Genomic DNA, 18,366 nt, shown 5'->3' with positions numbered 1-18,366 from the left:
CAAGAAGCCTAATTTGTTTGTTTATATTTTCTAAGGGTTATGGCTATTATTATCAAGACTTTTCATTTTTTATTTTTTGGCATAAATTTAAAAGGAAGATTAAATATAATAGTGAGTTTCTCAGTAACTAAATGAACTGTAAATTAAACTAAATATTCTGATGCTGTATTGCTAGGTTTAGACTTGGAGGGAGAATGCTATACCTGTGAAGTATGAACCGTCTTTTAATGAGACTGTGTGCTTAGTGTAGTTCAAGAGAACTAATTGGTTCTTGTCACTGTCTTCCATGTTTTAATGCAACAGGTTATTTTTTTATACTTTATTTCATTACCTTAATAAACCTCATATGGATAAATACATTTTGTCTGGTATTTGACTCGTGTAACCATTGCATACTAATTAATTGTGTCAAGGTAAGGCTAATTCACTTTGGGAAAAGAGCTTAATTTGCACTCTTTCTGTTGAATGTACATTATCTCTAGTTTTCAGCTAAACAACCACTTTAGTGTCTAATAAATTAGTGTCCAATAAATGCATCATAAATCTATCATTGTAAATAGCTATCCTCATGACAGTGTCCATCCAGCAACTGTGGCACAAAAGCATTATCTGCAATGAAAGACACATTCAAAAGGGGCTCTATTGCCTCTGTCAGTAGTAGAAGGTAGAAATTCTATTATCAGCATATTGATTCCAATCCTGTAATGTGCTTTTAGATCCCATTAAACTATTGTCAAAGTGCATTCACCAGAAGTTGAAAAAGGTACTTAATAATTTGCACATTAGACCTGCTAATTAGGGGAGCTATGCCATCAACCTTATCTTCCAACCCCAAATAGCTTTAGCTTTTGATAAAGAACTATCTAATGCAGTGATACCAGCCTAGACTTCAGCTGTTGGATCTGCTGCATAAAATGGTGGCCAGTAAAAAAATCTCAAAAGAATGTCAGCCTTATAATAGTTATAGGTGCCTTCACGTAGCTGTGTATATTGATTTTATTTTTCCTTCTATCTTGTAGATTAGATGGTGATAAAATGGTTATAAATTGCTTATAATGAGTGTAAGGTTAACAAAACCAAGAAAATGCCTCCTTTTTCAGACTTCCTTCCCTGCTCGCTCTCAGTGAGGAAGGTGAGTTTTATGGCTGCCCAGGGGAAGAGAGTAAGATTCAAATATGTATCCTCTTGTCTTAAAAATGTTAGATTCCATAACCTCTCATTATGAAGAGGATTCTGCTCCAGCGAGTCTTCTCAAACATTGATTCTTCAGATTCCATGGATCAGAATGGTGGAATGAGAGAAGATTCCATAACTGGAAGACTCCATAAATAAAGTGTAGGAGCACAAATCCACAGAAGAGCACTATAATATATGTGGCAGCAGTTTCTCTGAAATACATATAGTATAGAAGTTGGTGTCAGGACACCTTCTTTGGCTTTTTAAAACAGACGTGAATGCTGTTGCTGTTAGTGAAAATATGCTGACTCACTAAAGGACAATTTTTCCTTTGAATTTCCCTGAGATAAAATTTTGAGGCCTTCAAAATAATTCTGAAAGTTTCTGTCATGGGAACTTCTTTACTAGGATGCAGTGGCTTAGATGAATGATTTTGGAGGTTTTTCCCAAGCAAAATATTGAAGTTGAGGCTGATCCTTCTCAGGCAGATTTATAACACTTATGGCAAATACATTCTTAGGTATTCAGATGCAGTCTCCTATCTGGAACTCCTGCCTGAACATCTGGAAGGCAGATGACAGGAAACGAAAGAAAGCCTTTATCTGTTTGTTTCCAGACAGGGCAAAAACTTTTTAGGGGTGATGTGAACAAAAGTGATCAGAGTCCAAGAGAAGAGAGAGGATATTTTCATCTGTCCTAAAAACAAATTTATAAGAGTTCTTGACTATCCGTAAGAATGGTTTTTGAAATTGCTCTGGAGATAAGCCTTACGTCTTCATACACAAAAAAAGAATACCTAGATGACAGGTCCCTTATTATTTCCTAAAATATTTTCCACTTTACCCTCTACATATTCCCTTTTTCTCCATTATCCTGGGAAGCAGCTGCCACTGCCAGATCTGTGTGAGCAGCAGCTAGCATTAAGTTTGTCTACCACCAGAGGCTTGCTGTTGTCTGCCCATGATCACATTACAAAGTGACTTGGTGTGACTGATTATTATCAGTAAGCCAGAAGATAAATCCCCTGAATTCTGCTTGACAAATATTACGTTATACACGGTTTTCCTGATTTTTGGTGTGTATTTCATTATTATGCTAATATTCAAAATAGTAGATACAATAACTGAAAATGATCATCTGAACCCTTCGCTTGAACTGCAACCGTATATAAGAGATATTTACCTTTTTTACAAATGGTGGTGGTTTTCTTAAATAAGACTATAAATATAAGTTGAGTGCATTTTTTTTAGTATGTACTTGCAGAAACATATAGTTGAATTTATAGCCACAGAAACTGTAACTGTATGCAACTTTTGTTCCAAGTATACGTAACCTTCAGACAGAGGCCTAATGCAATAGCCTCTGTCATCACTGAAAAATGCAAAGCACCTTTTCTTTCAGATTAAAAAGAAAAATGGGTCTTTTATACCCCTTTTTGATATTTCCCATTCATTTTGAAAGCACACTTTGAGTATGGAATCAAATTTAGTTATCTATGGCATTGTCTGAATGATATGAATACTTATCTAAGTAATATGTATGATTCGAGTGCTTTTTAAAAATGTGATTTTGATAATGAACCAAGTTTTTTTTTTAAACTTAGATCTACAAACTAGAAAATAAGGTGATGACTAAAGTCTGCACGTGTTGGGAAGTTTTCTGTTCTCGCCCATCCTGTGTAACTATCTTGCACCATCTAGTGGTGAAAGTTGGATGGAGAAAAATAAAAATGCAGGCTAATAAATCTTAGGTTTTACAAATTGTGTTGTGGCCTTTTTGAAAAGGAACCCTTCAACAATCATTCCTGACATTTAGAATTAAGTAGGAATTCTACAATAGTTCCTTTAAAATGCCATGAAAACAACGAAGGAGTAAAAAGTGAACTGCGTCTACTTTTGTTATAGTTTTACTGCCAGCCCAAGTGTTATCATTTTCTGTCTTCTGTTTTACATCCTTCTTAGCCTGTATGGCATATTTATTATTCCTGCTCCATTAGCCCCTTTGTTTCAGGCTGCCGTGATGCTTTGACAAAATGGTGGTAGAATTAATCTCACATTGACAAACTCTGAAAGTGGATAGTTAGATCACTGGAAAATCCCAGGAAATTCAGTTAACTGCTTGTAGTTGTGTGGTGATGCAGAGCTGGGAGGAGGAAGGGGAGCTGCGGAAGTGTTGCTGGATCAGAAATCGTGGTTTGCTACTTTAAAAATAAAAGCAAAAATAGGATTTTAAAGAAATTTTTTTCTTATTTTCTGAAAATAGTGGTCAGAAAGAATACAAGTGGTTTTTTTCCCCTCTGATTTGCAGGAACCTCGTAAGGATTGAGAGTAGCTTTTATTATGCAATGGATACAGCTTTCCCAGCATCCTTTAGACTGCTGTGGAGACAATACTATTATAATGCAAACATAAGCATAAATTAATCTGTGTCCTGACCTCTCTTTGGTGACCTGCAGGGAAAGTTAGACGTTTTACTTCACCTAGTGCTGGGATGAATCTTAGAGCAGTTTTCTACAACACCCTGCCAGTAGTTCCCTTTTGCTATTTTAGGAAGGAAGTCAGTTCAGGCATTTTTTGTGTAAACAGTGACCTAACAACAGAAATTCCTGCATGCAAATGGCATAATAATTATTCATTAGTTTGTTATTGGTGTATTGTATTGTATTGGTGGTATATTCTTAAGAGAAGCTTGGGTGATACAAATATGCTTTAATATGGCCAAATTCAATTTGTCCATTCTTCAAAGACAGGAATTGTATTTAGTGATGTACTGACAAAAGAACAGGTAATTATGCAGTTCTGCAGAAGAACAGAGAAGATTTGTAAGTGGACAGAAAGTGATATGTATGTAGGGTTGAGATCTCAGCAATGATCTGTTCATGTGGAACACACGGGTGGCTCTGATCCTGTAACACTAAAGAGGGCAGGAACTTAATAAGTAAGAGAAAGCTTTCTGATCTTGTTAGGCTTTGTTAAAAGGGTATTTTATACGAGGAGATTAAAGGAACTTATTTTAGTTCAGTGAAAAAGTCTCTGGGAAGATTAATGAAGTTGCTGCCCATAAGTAATACACCATGGATATGATTGAGGAGGAAGGTAAAGAGCTGGTTAAGCTATACAGCAATATTGAAATAAGAACAGTTGGTATGAACAAACTTCACCCGTTGGAATAAAAGAGAAATTAGAATGTTTCTAATCATTAGATGAATCCATTTATTGACTGACTTTCCAGTTAGAATAGTAAACCTACTGTAGTGGGATGAAACACAGTACATTTCTAGACCATGTTATTGCTTGCAGTAGCAGAGGAGAAAGCTTAGCAGCACAGGGGCCCCTTCTCATCAGATGTTACTGCTGCAGTGTGGAACATGCCCCATACTTCCATTAATACTCCATGTGGACTTTAGCAGTAAAACTATCTTCACCCTCAGGCCAGTCAGTGGCAGCAGGTACTGGCCTGTACCCCCTAGTCTGGCTGACTGCATGGCATGCCAGGCTCCTCACAGGGGAAATCCTGGAGAAGGCTATCCTGCCTCTTGTGCCTGTGGTTCTCGTTGAAGGGGACTTGCTTAGAAGAGAGCAAACTAATGTGGGCGGCGTGTGAAACAGAGTCAGCTAAACTGACACCATCATTTTACTTAATTCTTCGGGGAGTAGGACTTAAACATAGTGCTACCTACACCCAGAGATGGTGGGATATTGATGAGGTTTTTTACTGTAAGCGTAACAAAATCAAGAAGCTTGCAGCTGAAGGATTAAAGTGGGAAGGAAGACACATTTTTAACACCTATTGTAATTCAGGTTGTTCTAGCTTATCAAGGGAAGTGGTAAATACTCTATCACATACACCAGGATTGCCTGTTTCTCTAAAAAATGTGCTCTAACTAATCTATGAATTTATTGAGTTAAATACAGGAATCTCTAGACGGAATCCTTTGGCCCGTGTTATCTGGGAGGTCAGATTCACAGATCTTAATGTTCTCTCTTGGCCTTAAAAACCGTGAATCAAGTAAAAATCCAAATACTCAAAAGCCCTGTGAATTTTTAATCTTACCACTTTGCGTTTTTGTGTAGTTCTGGAACGGCTCATGTTATTAGGTAGCATGTTACAAAAGAAACTACTCACATGTTTAATTCTCTGTGCTCTGAAGATGCGATCGTTACCACAGACTGAAATACAGAGGTTTTTTTAAAATAATACACCAATAATTTAAAAATTGCTGACTTCAGAGTGTAGAAAAACCAAACTTTTTTTGAAGGCTTCAGAAGGTGACCGTATCTCAGCTTTTCAGGTTTTTAAAATAATCTTCTTAGTACTCAAATAATTTCTTCAGATTTGGCTACTACTCAGCAAAGTTATCATCTTGTAGTAAAGAGTAGAATATGTAAAGGTCAATAGTGTTTTAGTGACAACTACTGTGGATGCTGGTTGATATCCTAATGCTATTACAGTACCTTTGTTCTGGGGTTGGTTTTGGTTTGGTTTTTATTTCCATTCAGAATTATTCCATGCTGAGGTATTTTGGTGTGCTTGAAGGACCAAAGCTTCTCAGTAGAAAAACAAGGTTTGGGCTTCATTTTTTAAATTGTTGTTGTTATTTTTGTTTTTTGTTGAAAGTACTGAACACGTGTAACTGGGATTATCAACAACAGGAATTGTGAATGCTTATCATTCTGTAAATTAGGCTTGTATCAGAATCTTAATTTTGACTTGGTGGATGTTGCTTCTACCATAATGTGATCCTGCAGAATTCATCATCACCAAACAGTTCGAGAAGAGCCTACCCAGTCAAGCACAGCTTTCCTAATCTAACCGAAGGAAAGTGCTGTGTGTGAGATCTGTGCTTATACAGGCTACTCGCTCTTCCAGGGCGCTTATTAGCATCAGCGAAGCTAGGGGCGAGCTTGCCAAGGGGAAGATTTTCACCTCAGTTTCTGTCTGTGTTGTAGAGGTCAATTTAGTATTACACACTGTCCTCTGTAAAAGAGCTCCGACTCTGCTGAATCTGCTTTCTGGTAGTAAACCATGGGGCCATGTGGTTGGCTGCGTTAGCAGCTGTAGGCCTAGGTCTAAAAACTGGATGCTATAAAATGTGCTCTTATGAGTAAACAGAAAAACCCTACCTTTATAACGTGTCATAATCTTTTATTTTATTTTGAGGTGAATATTCTTGAGTAGATTCTAGTCAACTTCAAATATATACATCACTTACTAGAAAGTTTTGCAGTTCAATTTTATAGCACACAGAATTAAAGTTTACCAAGATTATGAAAATTATGTTTATAGGTGGTTGAGCTGAAGCCAGGTGGAAAAGATATCCCTGTTACCAGCGCGAACCGAATTGCATACATCCATCTGGTGGCAGACTACAGGTTAAACAAACAAATTCGACAGCACTGCCTTGCTTTCCGGCAGGGACTGGCCAACGTTGTGAATCTTGAATGGCTTCGAATGTTTGATCAACAGGAAATACAGGTACTTCTGCTTAAAACTGCAGAAAACAGAAATAAATATTCATTTTTGCCTCTAATGTAATTGTCTAATTTCCTTCACTATTAGGTCCTGATTTCTGGTGCCCAGGTTCCTATTAGTTTGGATGACCTTAAATCTTTCACAAACTATTCAGGTAAGTATATTTTACTTACATTAAAAAATTTATTATGACTGACTCAGGAATAAATAAACTGCTTTTTATCCTAGCTTTTAAAAAAAAAGTTGTAGGGTCATTCTTGTTAACTTTGGCCAAACTCTCTAGACAAGCCTGAATTTCAAGAAGATGAGGTAAAATTGCAACCTAATTTTATAAATGCTGGGAGGTAACAGGTATGCAGGTTATTTTATTCATACACTTAAATACAAGTTTATAGCCAGATAATTAGAGGACACGAAATTCCTTTTTCTAAATGGATGTTTGTCGATGTTGTGTCTGGTTGCCCTGAAAATAAGTCTGCAGATGACTTTGGGATGGTTGTTTCTACCACTGCATTCAGATACTTACCATTTCTCAGACAGCCTGAAGAGAGAGCTCATATTTTTGCCTTGTGAGACTTAATTTTCCCCAGCATTTATCCTGCATGTAATCAAAAAGTAGCTACTATATCACCAGTTTACATCTGAGCTGACCTCAGGGTACATTGATTCATTAAATAACATCCTGAGTCTCGCAGATTTTGCAAACTCTTGGAGTAGAAGGCAGTAATTACTAGGTAAATGCTAAACTAAATAAAAAGAATTTGAATTCAATAAGTAGGATTCTATGAAGAAAACCTGCAGTTAAGAAGCTGGGGCAGATAGTAGCCATAGGTAAGCAATGATTGAGAAACTCAAAATGCAGTCATCAAAGAGATCTAGAGATACTGGAAGTCAGCAGTGTAAGCCTGATGGTTTTCATATTTTCCACAAGCTTTTCAAGATTGATGCTAGGTTTTCTGAAGAATTTATTTCTTATGCAATACTGTTCTACCTATATATCATTTAAATCTCATTATAGGTGGCTACACAGCAGATCATCCTGTAATTAAAATATTCTGGAGAGTTGTAGAAAGCTTCACTGATGAAGAGAAACGCAAACTACTCAAGTTTGTAACAAGCTGCTCTCGACCGCCACTTCTGGGGTTTAAGGTATATGTCTTCCCAACTTCCTGGCAAGTGTCTATAAACACTACAGATTGATATAAGCTTTTCTTGTCAGTAGGCATTTAGAATTCAAGAACGTTCCTCTGTGACTACAGAAAGAGCTTCAATGTTTGCACTTGGGTGTCTAATGAGTATAGTTTTAAAATATTTAATGAAATATTCTGTTGTTTTCTGTTTTAACTGCAAAATTTGATAAGCCTAAAACTGCGTTGGTTAGAGCGCTTACTCTTTGTCATGGAAGACCCTTGCAGCCATTTCATATTGTTGTACAGAAGCAGTATTGCTACTGGTTTCAAGGAACAGACTGAGTAAAGAATAATGTCTTCTAAATAGGGCAAAAGAGGATTTAGGGTATAAAAGCAGCTATTAAATTTGAACCTCTTAAATTGTATACCTCCCACTTCAAATGGTTAGTGTTTCCTTCTAATTACCATTTATCTGCTTATAGGGTCACAGCTCATAACCCTTTGTATCTAAATATTTTGCTGCTATATTTTGCTGCTATTTACAGTGAAGCTTAAGTATGAAGAAACTTCTTGTATACAGCTTAGAACTAAAGAGAGGCTGAGATGAGTTGAAGACATTTTGAAACTAATTTCTGGGGATATTCTACCCATGAGTTTCAGCTGGGCTGCAAAATTCTGGCTCAGAACCGGCCATGGACTTCATTTCTTCTAAAATGTGGGAACAGTCAATGCTTTTCTGTAAGAAACTAGAAGAATAAATTGTTTCATAGCAAACATCATCACCTTTAGTACAGTGGTCAACAGCATGTTTACTGTTGTGCTGTTTAATAAAATTAATACGAAGGCGGGCTTATGCAGAACGAATGTAGGCATTGCATCATCCAGTCTCTAACAAGTAAGAATAAGATTTCTTGATAAACAAAATTTGAGTACATGTAGTTAGTAAATTTTACCATTATAAGGTACTCTGATACCATATTTAATTAGCAGAGGATAGTAACTAATTTCTTACATTTATTAGGTAAAATAGGCAGATGAACCCATAAGAAAGGTATTGTATAAATCCTGAAGGTTTATTGGCTGTTTTGTAAAATAAGTGGTGTTGAATGAAGATTTGCTTATTACAGAAACACTTCAGGGATAGATACTGGCATTTTATATAGGAACAGGAATTCAGATATACATGATAGCCTGGAGGTGGAAACTTACTTGGAATTTTGCACATTTTTTTGAATCGTACTGTGAAAGTTCATTCTGGTGGGGTTTTTTGGGTTGTTTTTTGTTGCTGTTGTTTTTTTTACGTTACTTTATCAGCATTTAAAAAAAAACCACTTGAAAGGCAAATACTAGATGAATTTCTTTTCAGCTCTAGGAATTGGGCCCTTTCCTGTGACGTGTACTAGGGGTGACACATGGTAAAGATATCAGAGGTAAAAAATGAAACAAAACCCCCCACCTTCCTCTTCCACGCGCACAACTTAGATGTCTGTAGTACTTACCACTGTTTTTCTCTCATTGAATTAAACAAAATTAATTCTAGAATTTTGAAACTTTTGATTATTTACTTTTTTTCTTAAATACAGTTTTCCTCTGGAAAACAAACGATACATCCAGTATAGAAATCACAGTGGTCTCAGTCACACACCTCTGACACATGAATGATTTAGAATATAGAAAAGCATATGTAGGTTGTCATACAGTAGTATGTGGATCAGTTGCTAGAGGTGGTGAAAGAATACTCCCAGTAGCCTAAACAGCTTTTTTTTTTTTCAGGCTGCAGAGTGATTTTGAAGTGGAAGAGTTGTTTCTAGCGCCACATTCTGCAGGGAAGTGTGGCCCTTTGCCCTTGACTTCCATCCATTCATCCCCTTATGCTGCAACTTCACATTCTCTTCCCTCTTCAATCCTTTTGTTTATTTTACTGTTTCTTTATCAGCTGCTGCAGGTATGCTGCACTGCAATTGCAGCATGTGATCATTTAAATCTCCCTTTGGTACAGTCGTTCCGTAAACCTCCGTGCAGTCTCACTCTCTGCGTAATCCCTTCAGCTGCTGTAGCAAGGGCTGTGTGGTGCTGTTCGCATGTAGATAGGCAACGTATCCTCCAACTGAAGTATCTATAACCTATAGCTCAGCTACAGTCCTTTTATAGGCACCTAGGGGAGGTGTGAGCACTTTCTGTTGTAATTTGTCTGACTGTTCTACGTGTCTACTTCAGGATTAAATGAATCATGTCTTAGATTCCACAGAACATACTAGCTAGATCCCCTTTAACAGTGAAGAGAGCCGGGAGTGACTAGATTTGGATATGGAGACAGTGGAGATGGCCATTTAATCACCTGACTCCTATCTAGGGTATTCATTGATTGATTTGTGTGATTGATTACTTAAAAGCCTGCAGGCATTTCTCTTGAATTCTCCAAGTCTGTATGAATATCACTGTACAGTACTCTAGCAACAAACAAGATTTTGTAGGACAGTGGGAAGAACAGTTAGAAGACAGTGGGATGAGACCAAGATAGAACAGTGCACATCAGTCATGTTATAAAGGGAGAACTGGGAAACAGTTGTGTGGAAACCAAGTCAAGAGAAGTCTCCGTTTGTTGTCATCCTTTTTAATTACAAGGGGAGAAGAGGAAATGCAGATGCAGCTACCCGGCTTTGAGGTAGCCAGCGTGACATCTGAAGAGATGGAGGAAGTGAATCCAAAGTCTAAAAATATTAAGGCTGACAGTGACACGTTAGAAACAGGACGTAGCAAAGCCAAATGTGGAAAGCTGAAGTTTGTGTGCGTACTTGGGAGATTGGCCACAACCTGTCTTTAACATACTTGGCTAGGAAAAAATGGAAGTAAAATAGTCATCAGATTTTCAGCATGACAGCAATAAGTTAAAAGATTAATTCACTGTACAACGGACTTGCAAGCTCAGCCACATGCAACAGTCTTGGCAACAGAAAGCAGAGTGGAAAGGCATTACTGCTGCTTTGCTGGGCAGCACTGAGCGGGAGTTAGATCAATACTTGCGTGGTGCTTGCAGTAGTAGTTTGTTAATATGGATTTACCAACAAACCAGGGGTTTGCCAGGAAATGTTTGCCAGAAAAAGAACTGGGTAATTGGTATTGTCATCAGCAATAATGTCTCGGTAGCCTATGATAAGTGTGTTGTTTAGAGCTTTGAAGGTGAAGAGTGTGAAGCTGCAGGAGTGCCGAGTATTACCAGCCAAAAAACTGTCTGAATATATTTATGCTGATGGCAGACATTAACACAAACTATCTTCAAAATTTGTGTACAGTTTTAATATGGGTACTACATTTTTCTGAGAGGAACACAGTTTCTGGTTCTCACTCTGAAATCTTATGTATGCTCTATATTGTGCAACCTTCACATTTTCTTTAAGTTAATGCATGTTCATTTAAGAAAAGGAAATGTCTTGACATTCATAGCTTATAGATAGCACAGGCTAGCTTTGCGTTGTTTAAAAATTTTAAACTCTCACTGCCAGACTCAGAATAACATTTACTAAAGCTAATTAAAGTTTAATAAGTTTAATAAATGTGATTGTTACGGACAAAAAAAAAAAAATCATTAAAGTGTGGTTGAAAATTGTTAAGTTCCAATCAGGTCACATAATAAATTGATGATACTTTTAACTTCGAAGCTATTGCAGTTTCCCGCTGTACAGTATTTAATTATGCAACAAATGGTGCCCTTGGCATGACATTTCAATTTAGAACTTCATTTTTCCATTTTTAAAGCTAAAGTAGGGGAATTCAATTAGCATTTTGAAAGGAACACTAAAAATGCAGCATTTTAGCCATGAAATACTTTTAAGGCCTCCATTTGAACAATAATTTAGCTTAGCATCTCATTGACCTTTTGCCTTTAGAGCTGGGATTTTTTTCCAGTTACTAAAATCAGAACTGTTTTACCTCAAGCAAGCATTTGGTGAAATTAATACTTTCTTGCCAGCAAAAGCAGTGCTTTAGAGGTAACAAATATATTTTCACTATACACTTTCTCAGAAGAAAAAAAGTCTGATATTAAAACAATGGAGTATTACATACAAAATGTCTTGAAAGTCAGTTCCTTGGATCAGTAGTTACCACATCAGAACACTAATCAGGGTTTGACAAGTTTATATCATTACAGACTCACCGTGCACATCAATATCATCCCAATAACAGCAGAGTGACTTTATAATCACTCTGTGATTATAGTTGCTTTAAATAAAGCTAGATCTTTATTTGGAGAATATAAAGTACCTCTTGATTCAGAGTTCTAGACCATGGAAGTGTAAGTACTTGCTTAATCTTACACACAGACAGACCCACTGAAGTCATCAGTACTGTTCATCTTGAAATTCATAAATTGTAGCCTTGCTGAAAGATCGGTTTAGACAGAAATCCCTTTAGGGTAAGAAATGCCTTTAGCATTGTATCAGACAACTGATTTTTAACACAGAAAATGACATTGTATACTTGGTGAGCAGAAGGAAGATGATGGCTTGATACTTGTCGACTTGAAAAATTTATTTTATATATTTGGGGTATCCTAGCAAACTGAAGCTCTAGAAGGAAAACACTGAAAAGGGTATGTTTGATCATTGTTTGGGATTTTCTTTTAATGTTACAGAAAGAAATTGATGTAGTACTATATCAAATTTGTTCTTAGATCTGGTTGCTCATTTATCCTCTTTCTCCTCAGAGCATCACTTTAACGTGACAAGTAAATGCTTGTGTAGAAATTGTGCATAGAATTGAACACTTTTAAACCCTAACAGAAGAATGTTGTAACTGGTGTAGCACATCATTAGCTAGAGCAAAATTGCCTTTGTTGGGACTTTTGTGTATACAGAAACAATGTCTTTCCTGCCTGGAAACAAAAAACCAGAAAGTATAATTCTCAGAAGAAGCCGTGCCATTATACAATGCCAAATATTATATGCCATTCAAACACGACAGAACGTCCTTCTCCATTTATCTGTTACTGCTAGTGGTCTATTGTTCCCTGAGTTCAGCCTGTGTTTCACTGTCAGAAAACTTCAGTGCAGCAGGAACCCACCATTTTCCTGTTCCTACAGAATAAAGAGCATCCGTGGGGATTTGGGAGGCTTTGTAAGGAGAGTCTGAGGTTATGAATCCCAGCTGTTTCACGCAAATACAACAAAAAATTTATTGTATGCTGCTGTATAACCTTTTTCTTTTAGTGTTTCACTGTTTCTGTAGCATCATAAATTTGCAAAGAGAGTGTATGAACAGTAACAAATAATTTTTTTTTTCCTTAGAACTAAATAAATCGCTTTGTGTTTTGCAAATTAATGGATCTTGGTGGGGACAAGGGAGAGGGAGGCACTAGGCACTACGCAATCCAGGAGTGTTTTTTGGGCCACCAGGAATGAAAGAAAATGCTATTTGAGTATGTCATTGGGACAGGTTTTAATCTAACGACTTTCCTGTGCGGGTGCCAGAGCAGTGGCACAGGCTGCCCAGAGAGGTTGTGGAGTCCCTTCGCTGGAGACATTCAAACCCCTCCTGGACACATTCCTGTGCCCCCTGCTCAAGCAGGGGGGTTGGACGCGATGATCTCCAGAGGTCCCTTCCAACCCCTACCATGCTGTGTTTCTGTGACTTATTTCCTAGAAATCTGTGCCAGCTGCTACGGGGTGGGTTTTGGCTTGTATGTATTTTTTGATATGTTTTTTCTGTTGCATTTTTCAGGAATTATATCCTGCATTTTGCATTCACAATGGAGGATCTGACTTAGACAGGCTGCCTACTGCCAGTACCTGCATGAACTTGCTGAAGCTTCCTGAGTTTTACGATGAAAATCTTATGCGAAGCAAGCTGCTTTATGCCATTGAATGTGCTGCTGGATTTGAATTAAGCTGAGACAAACTGATGCTTATTTGGATGATCTGCAGAGGAACTAACCAGTGCCTACTCTATAAGCAGCACCCATACCCAAGCAGTTTTAAGGGAATTCTCTCTAGATTTCTGCAGCTCTTGTGTCTTATCAAATGCCCTCAAATAGGTTTCATTTTTAAACATAATTTCTTAGTTAGTTTTCATTAATTAATATTACATTGACACTGCTTTATGATTCAAAACAATGAATGCCGTGTGCGGTGTGGCTGTTTTCTGTGTTTATGCGAAGAAAGCACATTTAAAGAACAGTGACATCTCAGTGAAATTAACCAAAGATGAAGCTTTGGCTTTGTGCTGTTCAAACATAAATAATTTCACAAACTGGCAATAAAAGTTGTGTACCATGCAGCGCATTGGGATGAGACAGGGCTAACATCCTGTAATTAATCTTTTAGATGGAAGTGAAGCAGATGTTTGCAAATATCCCAGAACTGAGAGGATGAAAATGCTCATTACCGATAGCCTAACACCTTTACTTATGTTGTAGAATTGTTTACAAATCATAGTTGTTGCATAATAGTTGCAGATTTTGTTTTATACTACCCTCCCTCAAGATGGTAGGCACTGAGAGAAAAGGTTTATAATATTCCATTTGTGCTTTCTGAAATACCTTGGAGAAATCGGATTCGCGTTATCTTAAGTTCAACCTTTGGCTGCATCGTTATCACTTGAACACTGTCGTGAATGGATGTGACTGTCCATGTTTTATCTGTTTCTGTCGTCTGTGCCTGTACAGATTTTTTTTTTAAATGTATTAGACTCCTATTGCATACACAGTACATATAAAAGTCATCACTTTGGAAAAACATACATGTAACAACTATTAAAATTATTTGAACCAAAGTTACCAGGCTTTATCTTTTATATTTGAAGCCTGTGGTGTTCACATTCCTTTTCCCTGTTGTTTCTTTCCATCTTAAGTACCATATCTGTGCTGTAGAGGATAGTAAAATTAATTATTTTTTTGTGATTAAACAGCTTTTATATCCATCTGTCTGCAGTATTTCTGCTAAGGAAAGAAGGTGGGAATATGCTGCTTAATATAATTTGATATCTGGGAAAAATTTGCTTTCATAAGGAAGGAACCGATCCTCTAGTAGTAGGCACATCGTTGGGTATTCATATGCAAACTGCAGTCAGTTTAAAAAAGGAATTGTAGATCAGACTGTAAGATTCATAAGTGCATCCCTCTGAACTTTAGTTTTCTATTTTAAATCATCAGAATTTGCAATCAAATTTGTATTCATCTCTTATGCAAAAAAAATTTTGCTGTTACTGGAAGCTCTGTTGGATTTCATATTTAATAAGCAGTAACCAGCAATATCCTTTTAAATGTGGGGAAACGGAGTGATTTTAAGATGTTTACTAGTAACCGTATAAAAATGTGTAATTTCTTAATTTGGGTAATAAATGAAGTGTTAAAATACTATTTGTAGTCTTGATGTACAGAAATAAAACGTTTGGTTTTCTTTTTAGTTTTGCTCTAGGCTTTTTATTTATGCTAAATGTTACATAACCAACCTCTTCTTTATCCCCAAATTCTTTTCTTGTATATTTTTCTACATAAATTATGGAACTTATGGAAGTTGAAAAAGAGATCAGTAATATTGGAACTGCCTCCCCCTAATTGCAAAACCTGAACACTTCTTTTAGATAGCATTATTTATTTTAGGACCTAATGCTTTAAATATTTTGAAATTATTTTTCAATTCCATTATTTTGCTACATTGGATAGTGTTGTATCTGTATTTTGTAAAATTAAATTTAAATTTTCTATTAAGTATTTGTAGTTTGAAGGTTGTGTTGGAGTCATGCCAAGTAATCGTGACTGGTAATGTATGCTCTCTGCTTTTGTAAAAGGAGACAGTGCACACTATTCCTGCCTGGTACCATGAATGCAAGCTCAACAGAGAGGGTAGCCTGGTGTGAGTTGCAGATAGGTGTAGTTGTGTAATTGCAAGAATCACACAGTTGCAGAAGACTTCAGTGGAGAATTTGAGTTTGCCGAAAATAGTCTGTCTTTTTATTTCTTCACTAGGTAGTACTCGGTGATCTTGTTTTGTGTATTCTGTACATTAAGTATGAAATTCTGACATACTCAAGATTCTGGGATTGTAGCCTAGATTTCATTCTGCAGGTAGTCAGTTGAAAATCTGTGCTGCAGCAGCTTGCCCCACCTTCGGTTATCCAGACTGCAATAAGAAGAGGGTAGGGCTTTCCTTTGGCTACGAGTGCTTTCAGTTCTGACTGTCAGCTGTTTTCGTCTAGTCGGGATGAAGCACAAGTCCCTGATGTTCAGTGATCTACTGCTGGGTGTTTTAAGGAACAGGAGATAAAGGTGTGAGAAATAATATAGGTATAGTTAGTCATGTCCTGAGAAGTGGGGTGGTCGAAATGGTCCCTCATAGCTCTTACATAGCAAGAATCGTTTATATAGGAAAATGGATTTTCTGTGAGGGTTTGTTTTTGTTTTTTTTTTAAAGAAGAGTAAACTCTCTCCCAGTTGCGATGCTGCCAGAGTTTAGGTAGGCAGAGGCAGGAAGCACTTTGCATGCAAGTAACCTGAAGTATTATTGTAGATTTTGATTATCAGAATAAGAGCAGTAATAATTATGGGTCTGGAGTTGTTTTCTGTGGAAGACAGCCCTTCCTTAAAGTCAATTTCTGTACTTCACTGTTTTGTCCTCCTACTTCAGTACTTGCTTTTTGAAAAATGACAGCAATTTCTGCTCGGTTTTTGTTTTCAGATATTTTTTGTTTTATAATTTTGTAACCTGTTTCGAAAACATTTTTGTCAAGATTTAGCTTTATGATGGAAGAGGTCGCAAATTCTTCATCTCTCCAAAGTTAAATGGCATATAACAATGGAATAAAAAAGATAAAATTAGGACTTGGTCTCTTTATCTCACTGAGAATTTTTCCAGATGTGGGTTTAGTCCTACTAGTTGGGTTAAAAGAAAAACCAATAAAACAAACCAAAAGAGATGCAGTTGGCCTTGTTCCTTCATCTCAGTTGTCTTCCATCATGATCCTGAAAGCCAGACTGGTATAAATTTCACAAAACTCACTCGTGATTTCTAGGGAGAATATACGTCTACGAAAGAGGAAAGATTTGCCTGTAGTTTCATGCGTAAACACTGAGCTGACAGAAGTTTGATTTGAACAACAAGGATATCTTCGGTTATTGTTGTGTGGGATGCTTCATAATTAAAAAAAAAAAAAAAGAGCATCCTGATGCTATTAGCAGCAATGTGGACAGTTTGGCATCACTTGAGTAATCTAGCACAAACATCCTAATTTGATCTATAAAGGGGTTTGGAATTCAAAGAAAAAACTTTTAAGGAGTGCAGTGAGCTCATGCTAAGTTTCAGTTTAAACCAAAAACTATTTGTTAAATGCCAGTGAGACAGCACATACTCTTCACCGCTGAAAAATAGTACAGCACAGAAACAAAAAGGGAAAAACGAGAGCTGTTTTTCTTGGAATGTTTTGTTGGAGCTGTAATTCTTTTTTTTGTATTTATAATTATATGCAAAAACTTTAAAACACTTGATCTTCTACATGAATCTGTGTTAATAATGGTTTGTGATGTAAATGCTTGTTACTATTTTTTTCATGATGCTTTGCCTGTCAGTGAAGGAGAGAAGAAATGGACATGGTCTGTAAAACTGATCAGGATATCTATATTTTTATTGACTTCTGCTTTTGTGAATAAAATAATTTGAGTTTTCTTGAAACTTTGCAGAAACATTTTTTTTTTTGCGGTAAATTGGGCATTCTCTTGGTAAGGATTGGTAGTGCTTAATAGGTTCTTACAAGGGAACCTAATATTAACTGTTCATTGGTTGTGAAGTTACCGCTGTTTGGGGATGATTTGTAACTTTCTGGGCTCTGAAGTTCCCACTCAGTCAAACTGTGGCTATAAGGTTTAGCTTTGTTTCAGTGTGTCTTTCAAACAAGGCAGTGAAGATCACCAATGTGCTTTGAGAAAACAAAATTCCCTCCTTGGGTAAAAATGTGAGAAGCTATAATTCATAGTGAAGAATGCTGCTCTGTCAGCAGACACATACAAAAGCATCTCTTTCGGCTTCTTCTGGAATTTTAGCACATGGGCCCCTCTGAAAGGGTAATTAAATTTTTATCTCTTTTGATAATTACAGTTATCTGCATCCCTTTGCTTTTCCATCATTGGTAAATACACTTTTAGTTCCATGATAGCACTTATAAAGTTAGTATTGTGCATGCTTACTTTGGACCACTTAAATAGAAACATATTCTTCAGCTTATCTGCCACTAGAAATGTGGTAAACACAAGATTACAGAAGATCCCTCTGGTAGGGCACTTCATAACTCATAGCATGTATAGAACACAAACGCCCAGATACCGTGCCTGTTTTTCACCACGTATCTGGTAGTCTGGAGAGCTCAAAATTGCTGCCGCATGCAGAGAGACAACACAAGGCAAAAAGTGGTTATGGAGTTTTACCAGTTGAATCCATCTCAAAGAGCCCAGAATGGTCGAGGTCAGCAGGGATGTCTGAGATCACCTAGTCCAGCCCCTCTGCGCAAGGCAGGGTCACCTGGAGCTGGTTGCTCAGGCCTTGCCCTGTGGAGTTCTGAATGTCTCTGTGAATGGAGACTCCACAGCTCCCCTGGGCAACCT

At 37.0% G+C, this 18,366-nt stretch overlaps 1 protein-coding gene across 2 annotated transcripts in view; it reads left to right on the top strand.

The window, feature by feature from the left end:
• Positions 1 to 17,440, top strand: part of UBE3C (ubiquitin protein ligase E3C) — a 79,307-nt gene extending 61,867 nt beyond the window's left edge. Inside the window, exons 20-23 of one of the 2 annotated variants that reach the window (XM_064445022.1) lie at positions 6,463 to 6,651; positions 6,736 to 6,802; positions 7,667 to 7,797; positions 13,497 to 17,440. In XM_064445022.1, the coding sequence (XP_064301092.1) occupies positions 6,463 to 6,651; positions 6,736 to 6,802; positions 7,667 to 7,797; positions 13,497 to 13,667 (558 nt within the window). In that variant the 3' untranslated portion in view covers positions 13,668 to 17,440. The other variant, XM_064445023.1, reaches the window with a different exon arrangement.
• The last annotated feature ends 926 nt before the right edge of the window (positions 17,441 to 18,366 follow it).

Source organism: Phalacrocorax carbo, chromosome 2, assembly GCF_963921805.1.
Source record: "Phalacrocorax carbo chromosome 2, bPhaCar2.1, whole genome shotgun sequence".
In the NCBI taxonomy this organism is placed as follows: Eukaryota; Metazoa; Chordata; class Aves; order Suliformes; family Phalacrocoracidae; genus Phalacrocorax; species Phalacrocorax carbo.
This window is presented reverse-complemented; position numbering and strand designations above follow the sequence as displayed.